The 18,056-nt window shown below is 41.3% G+C and overlaps 1 protein-coding gene across 2 annotated transcripts in view; it reads right to left on the bottom strand.

Annotated features, from left to right (window-relative positions):
• Window positions 1–9,374, bottom strand: part of Stam2 (signal transducing adaptor molecule 2) — a 45,109-nt gene extending 35,735 nt beyond the window's left edge. The window contains exon 1 of one of the 2 annotated variants that reach the window (XM_090342839.1): window positions 8,981–9,374. In XM_090342839.1, coding sequence (XP_090198965.1) covers window positions 8,981–9,020 — 40 coding nt within the window. In that variant the 5' untranslated portion in view covers window positions 9,021–9,374. The remainder of the gene's footprint in view (window positions 1–8,980) is intronic. The other variant, XM_090342838.1, reaches the window with a different exon arrangement.
• Window positions 9,375–18,056: the final 8,682 nt, after the last annotated feature.

Raw genomic sequence — 18,056 nt, 5'->3', positions numbered from 1 at the left:
TAACAATATAAATCCCACTTTAAAATATGCTAAACACACCTTCAAGGAAAAAAAAACTATAGTTTTTAATACTCAGTAACAGAAGCAATTAAGTAATAGCACTTGGACATTTTATTTTTATTTATTTATTTATTTACTTTTGTGGGTTATGGGACTTGAACTCTGGGCCTGGGCGTTGTCCCTGAGCTCTTAAGCTCAAGGCTACCACCCTACCCCTGAGCCACAGTCCCACTTCCCATTTTGTGGTGAAAGTCTCATCACGTTCTTTAGTGCCTGGGCTGGCTTTCAACTGCGCTCCTCAGATCTCAGCCTCCTGAGAAACTAGGATTACAGGCGTGAGCCAACTGTGCTCAGCTTGAACATATTTTATATGCTAAAGCTTTATTCTTTAGACAGATGAATGGTGGATGGATCCTCATTTTATAGCTAAGGAAACAGAGCAACAGTAACGTAACTAGGCTATACAGCTAGTAAATAATCGATTTCAATCTGACAATTTGGCTCTGAGTGTCGTTTTTGTTCAAAACTGCTGAACTATCTCTTCCCAACAAGTTTATTCAGTCTTCTATGTATGTACATCTTTAAAGTGCTGAACTTCCTGTTCTGGTAGACTTTGGAGCAGTGACTGTGACCACTTCTTCATCACTCCTGTTATCACCAATTCTTACAGGGACTAGAAGTTGGGAGGGTAAGGCAAATGAGGGAAAATAGGGGGAACTGATACCCCTTTCTCTCTTTCTTAGCTTTGTCTCTGTGGTGTGTGCGTGTGGTGTGATCACACAAGTGAACATGCACTGATTGTAGCTTGAATTCAGATCCCCATGTGGTTCCTGAGCTTTTCCATCTCACGGCTAACTACGACTTTAGCTCTACTTCTGGCTTTTTGCTAGCTAACAAAAGATAAGAATCTCATCGACTTTTCTGCCCAGCCTGGTTTCAAACTGCAAATCTTAGATCTCAGTCGCGTGAGTAGCTAGGATTACAGATATGAGCTACCTGTACCTGGCTTTGTTGGCTTTTGTTACATAGTGTATGAACATGCACATCAAAGTGACCTTGAACTCCTGATCTTCCAGGCTCAACCTTCTAATTGCTGGAATTACAAGCATGTATCACTATGCTCAAGTCCAAAAACAAAGATGCCCACTTAAAAAACTCTGATGTCTTAAAACTCTGAACACCATCATGCCAAGTGCTGGTGGCTATATCTACATTCCTAGATGCTCAGGAGGCTGAGACCAAGAAAATTACAATTCAAGGTCAACAGAGGAAAAAAAGTTCACTAGACCCCATCTCTGAAATAACAAAAAGCAGGGCTGGATGTGGAGGAGGATTAAAAGACTAAAAGTTGTCAAAATACATTATTTGCAACAATGGAAATGTAGCAAAGACTAGGTACTTGTGGCTTACACTTGTAAGCCTAGCTACTCAAAGAGGCTGAGATCTAAGAATGATAGTTCAAAACCAGCATAGTCATGAAAGTTCAAGAGATTCTCATTTGTAATTAGAAATTCTTATTTGTAATTAACCACCAGAAAACCAGCAGTAGAGCTGTAGCTCAAAGAGCAAAAGAGTTCAGGGACAGAGCTGTGGCTCAAAGAGCAAAAGAGTTCAGGGACAGTGCTTAGGCCTTGAATTCAAGCTCCCACAACAAACAAGGAAAAAAAGAAAATGTAACAAAGAAACCTATTGAGGACTTTTTTTTTTTTTTTTGCCAGTCCTGGTGCTTGAACTCAGGACCTGAGCACTGCCCTTAGGCCTAGGGTTCTACACCTAAGGCACAGCACCACTTTCAGCTTTGTCTATATAGAGGTATCAAACCCAGGTCTTCATGCATTCTAGGCAAGCACTGTAACTAGGCCAAACTCTAGGCCTAGGGGCATTATTTTTTAAAAGGAACTGTGAGAGAAAATTAAGTTGATTGGAATTCAGCATTAACAGGTATGGAGATATAACAATGAAGTTCTCTCATACAAATAGAAGACTTTTTTTGGGGGGTGGAGGGTCAGTCACCAACTTGATCTCTGGGGCCTAGGCATTGTCCCTGAGCTTTTCAGCTAAAAGCTACAGCCCTACTACTTGAACTACAGTGTACCACTTCCATTTTCTGGTGGTTAATTGGAGATAAAGTCTCATGGAGTTTTTGTGCCCATGCTGGCTTTGAACCGAGATCCTCAGATCTCAGCCTCCTCCTGAGTAAGTAGGATTACAGACATGAGCCACCAGCATCTTATGGTGTAATTCCCCCCCACCCCCAGGCTAGAGGCTTAAGTGGCAGAGTAGACATGTAAACAAGCTGAGTAAGTGAAATAACCTGAATTCAAACTATAGTACTAGGGAAAGCAAGCAAACAAACAAAAAACCAGAATAAAAACCTGAAACTATGTATGAATAAATTCTGGTATGAAACTAAAAGAAATATGAGCTAAAAACAGAAGATGGTCACTTCAAAATGCCAATAATTTTCAAGTAATAATGAACCATTCCATTTTTTGAAACACTGACCTTCAATACTACATCAAATACACTTTATTTATTATCAGGCAATGGGACAGAGCTTAAAAAGACGATATCTGGAGCAGGGAGTTTGGCCTAGTGGTAGAGTGCTTGCCTAGCATGCACGAAGACCCGGGTTCGATTCCTTGGTACCACATACATAGAAAAAAGCTGGAAGTGGCGCTGAGGCTCAAGTGGTAGAGTGCTAAGCCTTGAGAAAGTCCAAGGACAGTGCTCAGGCCCTGAGCCCAAGCCCAGGACTGGCAAAAAAAAAAAAAAGACGATTATCTGTGCTGGGCACCAGTGGTTCACGCCTATAATCCTAGCTACTCAGAAGGCTAAGATATAAGGATTGCAGTTCAAAGCCAAAAGTTCCATGAGACTCTTCAATTTACCAGCAGAAAACTGGACGTAGTAGGGAGCTAAAGAGCTCAGGGATAGCATTCAGGTCCAGAATTCAAGCCCACAACCAGCAAAAAAAAGTGATAAGGTATTTTTTTTTTAATGTTTGCCCTTTTAGTCTCCACTTCAAATATTTAAGTGCTAGGAAAATAAAAATGCTGCATATGCTAAAAGCACAGTTTTTATAAGATATTATTAATTAACAAGAGAATATTAACTTACACAAGTGCCTCCTATGGCACTACTCACCAAGAATAAAAAGCTATGAAATTTTAGATCCAATAAAATTTTCACTAAATTTTTTTTCTTTCATTAATAGAAAGACAGAAACTGGAGAAAAGCAGTTTGTTTTTTTTTTGTTTGTTTGTTTGTTTTGTGCCAGTCCTGGACTTGAGCTCAGGGCCTGAGCACTATCCTTGAACTTTCTCAAGGCTAGAGCTCCACCACTTGAACCTCAATCTGTCTTCTGGCTTTTTTTTATGTATGTGGTATTGAGAAATTGAACCCTCATCTTCGTGCATGCTAGGCAAGCACTCTACCACTTGGCCAAACTCCTAGCCCCTGGAGAAAAGCAGTTTAAGAATAGCCTGGTAAAATGTTAGCAAGGCCTAACCTCTAAGCACAAGCCAGTGCCTGCCTATAATCCCAGAGGTTAACTCTGGCAAAAACACAAGTATCTGAAAAAAAAAAAAATTGCCTGGGGATGGTGATATACAACTGTAACCCCAGCATCTGAGAAGATGAAACAGGAGGAGTAACCAGCTAGGGTTATATAATAGGGCTTTGTCTCAAAAAAAAAAAAATTTTAATTTAAAAAAGAAAACTTGAAGGTGTAGTAAAAGATTAAGCTTTGTCAGTGGCTCATGCTGCAGTTCCAGCTACTTGGCAATGGGAAACAGGAGGAATCTAGAGTCTGAAGATTCCAACAGACTTCACTTCTAAAAAAGGAAAGGAAAAAGAAAAAAAGAAAAGAAAGAAAAAATAGAAGTGAGAGAAAGGGAAATCAAAGAAAGGGAAAAGGTCAGATTTGGGGACAAAAATGCAAAAAAAAAAAAAGAGTATTTGGGATATAGCATAGTGGTAAGAATGCTTGCTTAGCGTATGTGAGACCCTAGGTTCAACCCAAAGTTAAGAATGAAAGAAAAAAAAAAAAGGAAGACGGGACAGGGGGGAGAGAGACCTGCTGGGCATGAAAGGAAAAACATGAGACAATATCTATAAGCTTTATTTCAATATGCAGGTGATGGATGGTCAAACCATCAATTGTTCATTAACCCGAGTTTAAAACAGTATACTACAGATCTATATACAAAGACTACTCACTAAAAAACATTTTCATTTTATTTTTTTATATTTCATTTTATATTTTTTGTATTTCATTTTATATTTTTATTTCATTTTAGCCAGTCTGGGGTTTGAACTCAGAGCCCAAACACTATCCTTGAGCTCTCTCAAAGCTAGCACTCTACGACTTGAACTATTTCACCACTTCTGGCTTTTTCTGGGTACGTGGTTCTGAAGAACCAAACCCAGGGCTCCATGCATGCTAGGCAAGCACTCTACCTCTAGGCCACACTCCTAGCCTGGTCTTACACATATTTTTTTAAAAAATAATGCTACACACAAGTCCACCTAACAACACTGTTTCTGTATTATATTACACGCTCACTATAAAATAGCCATTGGCCTTGCTTTTCTTTAAAAAAAAAAAAGCTGTGGGAACAATCTTTATTAGATTATTTTGTATAAAGGGTATTTCCATACATACATACAATATACTTTGAAATCATTCCTTTTGTTACTCTTTCTTATTTCCTCCTATGTTTTAAACAATTTTAATAGGTTCATTATGTGTGTGTGTGTGTGTGTGTGTGTGCGCTAGTTGAGATGGAATCTCTCTCACCTTTCTGTCCAGACTGGCTTCAAATCTCGGTCCATTAAGCATCTTTTAGTATCTAACAGGACAAGAATGAGCTATTGGCATACTAAATTTTCTTTTTTTTTTTTTTTGCCAGTCTTGGGCTTGAGCTCAGGGCTTGAGCACTGTCCTTGGACTTTCTCAAGGCTAGAGCTGTACCACTTGAGCCTCAGCACCACTTCCGGCTTTTTTCTATGTATGCGGTACCAAGGAATCGAACCCGGGTCTTCGTGCATGCTAGGCAAGCACTTTAACCACTAGACCAAACTCCTGGTCCCATATACTAAATTTTCTTTATCCATTGATTAGCTAATGGCCCACTTGTGATTTCATAGCTTAACTATTATAAATAGTGCTATTCTAAACATGAGTGTGCATATATCTTTTGTAGGCTGATTACATTCCTTCAGATATACTTGCAAGAGTTGCAGAAGATCAAAGGGTAATTCTGTTTTTATTTTTGTAAAGAACTTCCATACTAATTTCGACATGTTGTACTAATTTACATTCCCCAAAACAGATTCTCATCCCAGTGCCCTCCCTTCTCCCATATTTGCACCATACCAGCATTTGCTATCTTGATGCAACCATTATGAGGGCAGTGACATGCAATCTAATTGTCGCTTTGATTTGCACTTCCTTTATGGCTAAGGAAACTGGACGTTTTCTTGGTGCACTTGCCATTTATTTGTACTTCTTTTAAAAACTGTCTATTCAATTTATGCCAATTTTTATTTGAATTATTCCCTCTTTTAAATGTTTAACTTTTTGAGTTTATTATATATTCTAGATTATTAGTCCTTTGAATAGAGCTGGCAAAGATTTCTCCCATCTTTGAATTATATTTTTACTCTAGTAATTGTTTCTCATTTATAAGTTTACTTTAACATGATGTAATGCCATTAGTTAATTCTCACTCATTTCCTGAACTATTTCCAGTCCTGTGCCTTGTGCCTATATCTTCAAGTGTTTTCCCTACACTTACTTTCAAACTACATTAAAAGCATGTCCATAATTAAGTGACTGGTTACAAATGTGACCTATTCGCCACATGTGGTAGCTCATGCCTATAATCCTAGCTACTGAGGAGGCTGAGATCTGAGGATCGAAGTTCAAAGCCAGTCTGGGGACTACACTCCATGAGAATCTTATCTCCAATTAATCAATAGAAAACAGGAAGTGTTGCTGTGGCTCAAGGGGGTAAGGTGGTAGCCTTGAGCTAAAGAGCTCAGGGACAGTGCCCAGGCCCAGAGTTCAAGCCCCATGACCCACCCCCCAAAAAAGTGACATAGTCATATGACTTTCATGTAGCCAATACATCAATAAGACAATATGAAAAACTCTCACAAAAAAAAAGACAAAATAGCAGGGGGGAAATAAAGATACTTTTACGGCAAATATGCAGAACTCTCTACCCCCCCCCACACACACACATAGGAGTACACATAATGTATCTAAGCATAGAATTTTTTTTTTTTTTGGTCAGTTGTGGGTCTTGAACTGTGGGCCTGGGTATTGTTCCTGAGCTCCTCAGCTCAAAGCTACCACCCTACCCCTTGAGCCACAGTGCCGCTTCCACTTTTCTGGTGGTTAATTGGAGATAAGAGTCTCTTGGATGTTTTAATGTCTGGACTGGCTTTGAACCGATTCTCAGATCTCAGCCTCCTGAGGAGCTAGGATTACAGACAAGAGCCACTGCACCCAGATATACACAGAATTTCTATGTAAAGAAAGAACAGAAAGTGGAATCAACTTGCTGGAAATAAATTCATCTGTATTTCATTGCCCTTAAGAGCATCATCTTCTTAAAGGTATGTCCAAATATTAAGAAACAGAAAAAGTTGGCAAAGAAGAATGGAAGTTTATATTGTGACTTGCACTCAAAATATCAGTTTTTTTGATAACACCACAAAATGTATTAATTGAATTTCTAGCTTGCTGGGTGTGGTGGCAAAGCTCATCTACCAATGGTGGCAGAAATAGAAAGATGGAGTGGCTGGGCACAGTGGCTCACATCTGTAATCCTAGCTACTCAAGAGGCTGAGATCTGAGAATCCCAGTTCAAAGCCAGCCTGAACACTAAAGTCAGCAAGACTCTTATCTCCAATTAACCACCAGAAAACCAGAAGTGGAGCTGTGGCTCAAGGGGTAAGGTGGTAGCTTTGAGCTGAAGAGCTTAGGTACAATGCCCAGACCCAGAGTTCAAGTCCCACAACTGACAAAGGAAAAAAGAAAAAGAAAAAAAAAATAATCTAGGCCAGCACTAGTGACTCACGACTGTAATCCTAGTTGTGCAGGAGGCTGGGATCTGAGGATCTGTGGTTCAAAGACAGGCTGGCCAGGAAAATCTGTGAGACTAATCTCCAATTAACATCAGAAAGCAGCAAACAGAGCTGTGGCTCTAAGTGGTAGAGTACTAGCCTTGAGCAAAAAGAACTCAGGCACAGTCTGCAAACCCTGAGTTCAAACACCAAGATGAACAAAAGAAAAATGAAAAGAATCTATACAAAAAAGGAGCCAGAGGAATGTCTCAAGTGGATGGGTGCCTAAACAGCAAGGGGAGGTCCTAAATTCAAATCCTTAGTTCAAATACTGCTTATGGTAACACAGGACTGTCATCCTAGCTACCAGGGAGTTAATATCTGGGAAAAAAAAAAAAAAACTAAATTAAAAAGGAACTGAAGGTGGGTGTGACTCAAGTAGTTCAACCTTTGCCTAGCAAGCACAAGGTTCCGAGTTTAAATGCTAGTAAATGTCCCCTCCCCCAATTTTAACTATCTGAAAGTTCCAACGCTCCTTTTACTACAGTAGTAATACACTCTGGTTTTAATGCCTCAGGAGCCACCCCAGGCAGGTCTAGATAAGGCAGAGCAATTCTTCTAACAGACAAGTTTCCCAAGGAAAACAACTGGTTTCCAAGAAAGTCATTCATTTTTTAAATAACTTGGGTCTTATTCTGTTTTGCCTCTACAGTTACGTTTCAGTACAACAAAACACAAGCCTATATAATATTGAGAAAAAGTGCAAGTCAAAAAGCCTGGTATGGTGGGCCATAGTTGGAATCCTAGGACATTAAGCCTGAGGCAAGGATCAAGAGTTTAAGGTCAATCACAGCTACCAGGTGAGACTGTGTTTCCAAAACAAAATCTTTAAACGGTATTATAATAAGACAAATGTTCTTAAAGCATAGACTTAGCCACAGCATGAAGTTTCCTTGATTCCTGCCAGTCTCATGTATTCATTTATCAAGAAAAATTTAAATATAATAAAAGAAATACATACTTGAAAGTAAACACCTAACTACAAACATATATATATGTATATATGTGACTAACAGGTGGCTTTTGAACATAGTTTGAGATTACATAACATACAAAAATAGGACACTTTCTAGATTCTCAAGACTTTGCAACTACAAAACAGATGTGTCAATGCTAAGATGAGCAGTACTTTAAAAAAGAATTCCCAGGGTTCTGTAAACCACTGCTACTAAAATATCTTAGTTGCCTTTACTGCAAATCTAATACTCCAAGTAAATGTCTCTATTCCGTCCACATTACATTATTACTGTTGTTGTTATTCTATAGTTTCTAAGGCCGATAGTATTTGACACCCCCCCCCAACAAATTTTCCTTGTTCTGTACTGTCTGGGGATTCCAGCGTTTTCCTTTTCTCTAGGGCAGAACATTTCCATTTCGTAGCACCTCCACGGTTGTAAATAAATCCTGAGGCTGCACTACCCGGCTAGAGCGTAAGCAGTGTGAAGGAAGTGGATGCTGCTCCGTTCCGGGTGCAGTGGGGTCGATGTCTCCAGCTCCCAGTTGCCCTGGATGGCAGGGTCCCAATGGCTGCAACCTCGGGGGGGCGGGGATAGAGATGGGAAGGTTTCTACCGGCTCTGGCAGGAACGGGAAATTCGGTGACATCGACTCCGCAATGACTCTATCCTCTGCCCCATTCAGGTGCCAGGCCAGAGTCCCCGGCCTCAGGCGAGCAGGCGGCTAGCCCCGCGACGTCCGCTCCCCCGACCCCGGGCCAGGGACGCGGCGCCAAGGGGGTCCCCAGCGTCCCCGCGGCGACACCACCCCTTCCCTCTCAGCCCAGTCGTCGCCGCCCACTTTCCAGGCGGACTAACAGCTGCCCAGGACGGCGCTCCCACACTCACCCACGTCTTGCTCGAACGGGTTGGTGTTGAACAGAGGCATCTCGCCGGCGCCCGGGCCCCGCTGGCTGAGGTCTGGCTACGGCTCGGCAGCTGCTTCCCGCCGGGCGGCCCGCCGTGGCTTCCTTGACGGCTGAGATCGGGCTGCCGAACCCGTACTTCCGTCCACGAGCTGCCCAGCTCGTGCCTGCCAAGCCGGCTCCCCGCCTTCTAGCCGCTGGCGCGATCTGCCGTGGTTCTCCTGCCAGGAAGAACTCCGACCTTCCTCCAGCTCTTTCCAACGCAGGTGTCTCTGACATACTACAGGAGGACGCCGCAACCCCGACTTATATGCTCTCAGCCGTCAGGCATCTGCTGAGGCCACCTATAGCCATAGCGAGGACCCCGGCGAGCCAAAGAACCGAGGACCTTCGGGCCTGGAAGTTGCCTCTCTTAGACCTGGAAGCCTCTGGAGGACCGGACTCCGCAGTGCTGGCGGCGGTGGCGCGGCAGGGGGCGCAGTCGCCTAGGACTTTTTGCTCCGTGCCCCCGACTGTGGCAGCCGCGGTCTCGTCTCTAACTTCCGTCCGAATGGCAGGTCTCCCCCCAGCATGCATTTCGCGCCATTGTCCCGTCGCCCTGGAAACGGAGTTGCCTGTCTGCACCTTGGGTGGGTTTGGGAATCTGCCGAGAGTCTGGCTGGGCTCCGCTCGGGGATTGCACCTTCCTCTGTGCGCTGGAGAAAGCAGAGCTTAGAGGCAGCTGTGGCTCTCTGTGCAGACTCTAGCTGTTGGCATCCCACTGCTGCCCGCCACAAGGACAGTCAGCGGGGTCGGGCCTAGTTGTTTGCCTTGTCATCGACCTGATCAGGAGGCTTGAGATCTGACGATCGTGGTTCGCCCTGCAGAAAAGTGCGAGGGATCCTTGTCTCCACCTCACCAGCAAAAGCACTGTTCTGACTTGTGCATTGAAAGAAAAGGAAGGCACACCCCTTTGCCTTCCACGTACTGAGGTTTTACAAGGCAGCATGTAACATATATGACGATTCAGTGCTTCAGATGTTGCTGAGAATCATAAGCCCAGATTCCCATGGGATCCAGCTAGGTATGTAAATGAGTACAAAAGTGCATGCTCCCTTCCCATCCATACATGCTCTGTCCCTCTAAAACATGCTTCCAGGGGCCGGGAGCTTGGCCTGGGGTAGAGTGCTTGCCTAAGCATGCCCCAAGACCCCGGGTTCAATTCCTCGATACAACACTCAGAAAAAGCCGGAAGTGGTGCTATGGCTCAAGTGGCAGAGTGCTAGCCTTGAGCAAAAAGTGTCCAAGGACAGTGTCCCGGGCCCTGAGTTCAAGCCCCAGGATTGGCAAAAAGAAAAAAGAAAAGAAAGCATTCGCTTTTTTTTTTTTTTCTGGTCTTCGGGCTTGAATTTTTGGCTCCGGTGCTGTCCCTTTAGAGGCTTTTGGTCAAGCCTACCGCTCTACCAGTTGAGCCACACACAGCACCACTTCTGGCTTTTTCAGAATGGTTTATTGGAGATCAGAATCTCATGGACTTTCCTGCCCAGTGTTGGCTCTGAAGTAGCTAGGATTACAAGAGTGAGCCATCGGTGCCTGGCTCACATTCACGTTTTATAGGTCCTTAGCTTCTTCTCTATAATGCAAACATGCTCACATATTTTTTGCATTTAGCTAGTTGTGTGTGCACTCAGTCTTCGGTGAGTCCCTCCAATGAACTGTTCTGGTTTTTTTTTAATTGTTACTAGGATAGCTCTTATGTTAAGACACAGAGAATATATAGCTTACTTTTGATATTTCACCTGCACAGTTAAAAGTTATATGACTGGAAACCTACCAACTGGAGTATGAAGAATTCCAACTTCGATACTTATCCTTTTTTTGTTGTTCTTTGGGCATAGGCACTGCCCCCCTCCTTTTGTGCTCAAGGGTAGCATGCTACCACTTGAACCATTGCTCCATTTCCAGCTTTTTTTCTGTGATTAATTGGAGGTAAGAGTCTCAGGAACTTCCCTTTCTGGGCTGGCTTCGAACCATGATCCTCAGATCTCAGCCTCCTGAGTAGCAAGAACTACAGGCATGAGCCACTGGCATATAGTTTAACACAACCTCTTGAAACCCTGCCTTTCTGATGACAGGAAATAATCTTAGCAACTTCAGTTGATCTGTTTCAGGTTTTTTGGTCATTTAGGTTTGTACGCCACAAACACATGGTATCTTTCATTCAGACCACTTCCCCCAGCCACACAGTGCCTGCATATGTATTCTCTGCAGGAGACAGAACCCCACCAGTAGATATATATCCCTTCTTCCAAAACAGAGATGGTGCTTCGCCTGATATGCTGTGATGAAACTCTGATTATTGCCTCTGTAGAATCACTGCTGGGCTTGCATGAGAAGAAAAACCAGCATTAATATCTTCCTTAGCTGAGATTTCTGCATGGCCTTCAGGCAAACAGGCCACTGTCAGGTACTGGGGGGAGGTCACGGGTAATGTTTCACAGAATCAAGGGAATATATCAGTTCAAAGCTATCCATCCAGATAACTCCTTTCTGGATCTTAGGGCCTCACTCCTTTCTCCATCAATGCCCTAACTGTAGGAGATAAGATGTAGGCTAAAAACCCTTATTTATTCAACTTAATGTATTTGTTTATGCTATTTAAAAATGAATTCCATCTGGGGCGGGAGTTTGGCCTAGTGGTAGAGTGCTTGCCTAGCATGCACGAAGACCCAGGTCTTCGTACACATACATAGAAAAAAAGCCGGAAGTGGTGCTGAGGCTCAAGTGGTAGAGCTCTAGCCTTGAGAAAATCCAAGGACAGTGCTCAGGCCCTGAGCTTAAGCCCAGGACTGGCAAAAAAAAAAAAAAAAAAAAAAAAAGAATTCCATCCTTCTTTTAAACTGTGTTACTCTCATAACAGGTTTTTAATCTGATTTTTTAAGTCACAATCTGTGCCTTAGCTTACAGTAAATAAAGGTCTCTCCCCACCATGTGAGCTCACACCTGTGAATGGGAATATGATTTTTTTCATGAACTTCAAAATCCTTTGGTTTGAGTTCACAACACTTAAACCAAATGAACTTTTTAAACTTTGGAATACTTTTAGATTTACCAAAAAAAAAAAAATAGTACAAAGGTCTCATAAGCCCTTTGCCCTTCTCCTATCATTAACAGCCCTACACTGTCCCGTCCGGCGGGACATCAACTAGGGCCAAGAACCTAGAGGGAGGAATGAAAGGGACAGGAGACACGAAGAAGGCAGCAAGACAAGCGTTCTGATCAAGCTGCGAATTTTATTTTTCACACGGGCTTATATGCCTCTTAAGGAGAGGCAAGTGGGGGTTGGGGTACTGCTCAGGGTAGGAGGTCAGGTGGTAGGATGTTTACATATCAATACAAGCAGGCAAGAGTTGCTTAGTGACCTTAGGGCAAGGAACTATGCAGGCACATTCTTATGCTAAGAATTCAGGGAAGGGGAGAATGTCTCCGACACTACACAGCACTGTGGAAATCACTGAAGGGAAGAGACATTTTCTGTTTTCTGGGTCTTCTATAAGGGTGCACTATCTAAAAGCTGTTTTCTTCACCTGTCTTCATCTTTCGAATCCACATATCTTTCTCTGCTCTGAAACAACTCCTTCTCCTCCTCCTCCTCCTCTTCCTCCTCCTCCTCCTCCTTCTTCCTCTTCTTCCTCTTCTTCTTCATTGTTGTTGTTGGTCATGAGACTTGAGCTCTTCAGCTCAAGACTATTGCCCTCCTCTTGAGCCACCACAACCCTTCCAATTTTCTAGTGGTTAATTGGAGATAAGAGTCTCACGTTCTTTAGTGCCTGGGCTGGCTTTGAACCGGGATCTCAGCCTCCTGAGTAGAGGATTACAGGCATGCCCCCAGGCTCTCTAAAACTTTTGAAGAATATGTGGTCAATATTGTACTGCATGGCATTTACCATTTCTTTAACTAATTTTGGGTGGATGTGTAACATCTTGGGAACATAGTATCAGGATCCATTTATTTTCTGTGTCCTTTTTCCCCAAAACAACTAGATCCTAAAAACACTGTGTGTACACCATAATTCACATCTTGAAGTCCAAAGTCCTTTGTGACAGGGCTCCCAAGTGTCCAATTAACACTTTTTTTTTCCACCTGTGTTACAAATGTTCTCCACTACTATACAGTAAATAAAAGTAGGGTTTTTTGTTTTTGTTGAATTACACTTTTCACAATTTTTGGTAAACATTGGGTACCTGCTATGTGCCAAACACTAATGCTAATGAGGGGGACTGAAAATGACAGAATGACTATGCTGAAGGAGTTATGTTCAGATGGGGAAAAAATAATTGATGAAAACAAAAGAGACCATGTAGGAAAAATACAAAGGAGTTTCATTGTAGATTGTATATACTATAGATCAATTTGATATTTTGGTATATAACCACTTAAAATGATACTTAAAAGCCGATGATGGGCTGGGTGCTAGTGGCTCACATCTGTAACACTATCTGTTCAGGAGGCTGAGATCAGAGGATGGTGGTTCAAAGCCAGCCCAGTCACCCACCCATGAAAGCCTATGAAATTCTAATCTCCAATTAACCATCAGAAAACTGTGAAGTGGCACTGTAGCTCAAGGCTTAGATTGGTAGCCTTGAGCTGAAGATCTCAGGGACAATGCCCAGGCTCAGAGCTCAAGCCCCACAACCACCAAAAAACAAATTTAAAAATAATCCAATGGTGGGAAACTAGGCCTGCAATCCCAGTATGAGGAAGGCAGTGGAGAAATACTGCAAGTTTGGTATCAGCCTGAACTACATAGCAAGATCTTATTAAAAAGAAATAAATCTGGTTGCTAGCTACTCCGGAAGCTAAGATCTGGAGATTACAATTTGAGGCCATTCCAGGCAGCAAAGTTCCTGAGACTCTTATCTCCTTTTAACCACACACTAAAACAATCCCCAGGACCTGGAAGTGGAGCTGTGACTTAAGTGGTAGAGTGCTAATCTTGACCAAAGAAACTCAGGGACACTGCCTAGTACCTGAGTTCAAGCCCCAGAACTAGCCCCCCCTAAAAAGAAACTCACTAAATGAATAAGTAAAATGAAAAGGCCAGCTGTTCATGGCTCACACCTGTAATGTTAGCTGTTTAGGAGGCTCAGATCTGAGGGTCAAGGTTTGAAATCAGCTTTGAAAGAAAAGTATGTGACACTCTTATATCCAATCAACAATCAAGTGGAAAGTCAAGCAAGAGCGCAACCTCCTATGTTTTGTGCCAGTGCTGGCACAAAAATAAATTAGATAAAAAGAGAAACTACTTATGGACTGTCCAGAAAAAAAATATTTTGGATGCCAACTTATGGAAAAGGTAACCTAGAAGAGTGAAGGATAAAGGATAAATAGCTGTGATAAAATTCATTATGTTAAAAAACAATTGGAGAAGAAAAATGATAAACTAATTCATTGTGTGCACAAGCTCATCTATGATCTGTTTAAATGGGTGGAATTCTTCCTTAAAAATATATACATGATTCAACAGAGAATATGGTTTTGCCACTTCTCATGGTTCTGCTATTTTTGTCTTCTATTTACGGATACGATGCATCTTGATCATTGTCCCTCCCTTTCCTCTTTCTTCTTCAAAACATGTCTCATCCAGTTTCCTTGTTCTATTTGTATGCATGTTGGGGTGGTTCTGTTTTAAAGAAATATACTGTAAGGAGGGCACCAAGTCATCAGTGATACAAGATACTATGTTGGAAATGAATTTTATAACTGGGAGAGTAATTGAGGGAAGGTAAAGTGGGAGAAAACAAGGGAGATATTAACACTGTTTGAAAAGAAATATACACATTACCTTACTTATATAACTATAACCCCACTGTACATCATCTTTACCATAAAGAAAAAAGGAAAAAAGAAAAATTCTATGAGGAAATTTATCATAGAGCCCAAAGTTCCAAAGGCTTGAATTCACAAGACTTCTGGTTGTTTCCATTTGATATCATTGTCTACTGATCACAAAATTCAAGAAGGGTTAATGTGTATGAATGGATTAGTGTGACTTTTAATTACCTATTTTAAACGGAGATTTACTTGTTTCTTTTCCTTTGTCATCATTACCAGGTTTTTCACAGTAGGGGGCGACATTGTTTCATTCTGAGAATCAACTGAATGATTACAAAACAGGCACACTAACAAATTTCAGGAACTTAATTGGGTCAAATGAAAAGCATTGCTTTTTCTATGTACCTTACAAAGTCATATGAGTAAATTCTATTATTGTTTGCCAATTGTATGTCAAGTTTCTATATATTGTCTAGAAAAACAAAAATAAATTGTTGAATAAGTCACTTCTGCAAGTGTCAGTAAACTAGGATGTGCTGCTTGAGTTTTTGTGCATGTGTGCCAATACTGGAGCTTGAAATTCAGGGCCTGGGTTCTGGCTGCTAAGTTTTTCACTCAAGGATAGTGGCCACTAAGGCTGCATCTACACTTCTGGCTTTTAATTGGAGTTTCATGGCCATTTCTGCTTGTGGTAGCTTTAAACTATAATCCTGCTATCTCAGCCTTCCTAGTAGCTAGGATTACAGGCTTAAGTCACTAGCATCTAGATTCATTTGTCTTTTGTTTATGTGGTACTGAGGAATCCAACCCAGTTCTCCATGCATGTTAGGCAAGCAGTCTACCACTAAGCCACATTCCCAGCCAAGACTTTTTTTTTTTTGCCAGTTTTGGGGCTTGAACTCAGGGCCTGAGCACTGTCCTTGGGCTTATCTCAAGGCTAGCGTTCTACCACTTAAGCCACAGCACCACTTCCAGATTTTTCTATGTATGTGGTACCAAGGAATCAAACCAGGGTCTTTGTGCATGCTAGGCAAGCACTCTGCCACTAGGCCAAATTCCTGGCCTTGCATTTACATTTCTCACAAATACTTTATTTTATTTTTATATGTATTTTATTGTAATTAATAGAAGAGTTACATTATATTTTCCAGATAAATGATGCATTATTTCATAAACATTGATACTTCCTCATGTTTTTGTCCCCATTTCCCTCCCTCCACCCCCTCCCCTCATCTTGATTTTTTTCCTTTCCCTATCCTATTTCAAATAAACATGTATACAGTATACCAAATAAAAAGGTAAGATATGAGATAACCAAAGGACAACAAAAAAGATGGGAAATAACATAGTACATTAAGAACAACAATCACATTATATGGCTCTTGTTTCCATATCCTGGCGATTGTTTCATTTAGCCTCATCCTATATGGACTTATGTATCTAGGTTTTGCCCTATTGTAAACTTCTGCTAGGAGAGTCCAAGGCTTATATTAACTATGACAAATGAAGGAAACCATTGAGCCTATCTAGCAAATATTTTATAAGTATCAACTTTATTATGGAGGGAAAATATTCTAAGGAATATATATGGATATATATATATATATATATAATTCCCACAAGGTTAGATAAAATTCAAGTGATATATCTCAAATACCTAAAATATAAAACTCTATTTTCTTTGTATTACCTGTATCTGGCTCAGTGTATATGCAAACAATTTTTTTTTTCTTTTGCCAGTCCTAGGCTTGAACTCAGGGCCTGAGTACTGTTCTTGGGCTTTCCTCAAGGCTAGCACGATTACCACATGAGCCACAGCCCCACTTCTGGCTTTTCTGTGTATGGGATACACAAGGAACGGAGCCTCGGTCTTCAGACATGCTAGGCAAGCACTTTACCAGTAGGCCAAACTCTAAGCCCCACAAACAATTCTTGATTTGCAATAGTTTGCATTTGTATGTCAATGTTCTTGGTTTCTCAAACCAATTCAATCCCATCCTTAGAGAAAGGCCTGAAAGCTAAACACTCCAACTTTCCACTAATCCAGGATAATCTCAGCAAGTCCTCACTTAAGCAGAGCTGGAAATCTAGGGGAAACATACTAATAAAAGAATTAGCAAGTACATCTTAAACAATGAAGATTAGTTACACCATCAGTAACTGCAGTAGTTGAAGAACAATAACAGAAGTAGAAATGAAATTCAGTAAAAAAAAAATGCATAATCTTTATTTTAAAATAAACCAGCAAAATAAAAGTGAAGAAATGCTCATCTCTGGCCATAAAATGCAAATTAAAGCAACTTTGAGATTTCATGTCACCCCAGTTAGAATGGCCATTATCAAGAAATCTAATGACAGATGCTGGTGGGGATGTAGCCAGAAGAGAATGATACTGCACTGTTGGTGGGAGTGTAAACTTGTCCAATCACTCTGGAGAGCAGTATGAAAGTTCCTCAGAAGACTAAACATGTAATTCCACGATGACCCAGCAATCTCACTTCTGGGCATCTACCCAAATATCCAGAAACAAAGCCATACTAAATCTACCAGTACAACTATGTTCATCGCAGCATTATTAACCATGCTAAGATATGGAACCAACCCAGATCCCCTTCAGTAGATGAATGGATTATGAAGATGTGGTATATTTACACTGTGGAATTCTATGCTGCCATCAGAAAGACAAGACATTCCCCATTCGTAAGGAAATGGAAAGACTTGGATCATATTAAGTGAAGTAAGCCAGATCCAAAGAAATATAAGCTCTGTGATTTCCCTCATTTGTAACAATTAGTATACATGTAGGATTCTCCTGTCAGAGGATAAAAATAGTTCAAAAGCTATGTACATATGGCCATATAAGATGAGACTAAGTGAAATTAACTCCAGGATATGGAAACAAGAGGTTAATCTTTGTGATTGTTGTTCTTAATGTACTATGTGAAGCGATTTCTTTTTTCTTCTTTTCCTAAGGTTTATCTCATGTTGTCACTGTATCCGACTTTGGTACTTGGAATATTGTATATTTATTTGTATATTTGAAAATTGGAAGGGAAGGGAAAACAAGACTAGTGGGAGGGGGTGGGGGAGGAAAAGTGGGAGAAAAACATGGGAAGGGGTAACAATGTTCAAGAACTTATGTACCTACTACCTGATGAATGTAACAGTAACCCCTCTGTACATCACCCCAACAATAAAAATAAAATAAAATAAACCAGGAAAAGAATCAATAAAATGATAATAC

This window comes from Megascapheus bottae, chromosome 12 (assembly GCF_031878675.1).
Source record: "Megascapheus bottae isolate mThoBot1 chromosome 12, mThoBot2.hap1, whole genome shotgun sequence".
Classification (NCBI taxonomy): Eukaryota; Metazoa; Chordata; class Mammalia; order Rodentia; family Geomyidae; genus Megascapheus; species Megascapheus bottae.
This window is presented reverse-complemented; position numbering and strand designations above follow the sequence as displayed.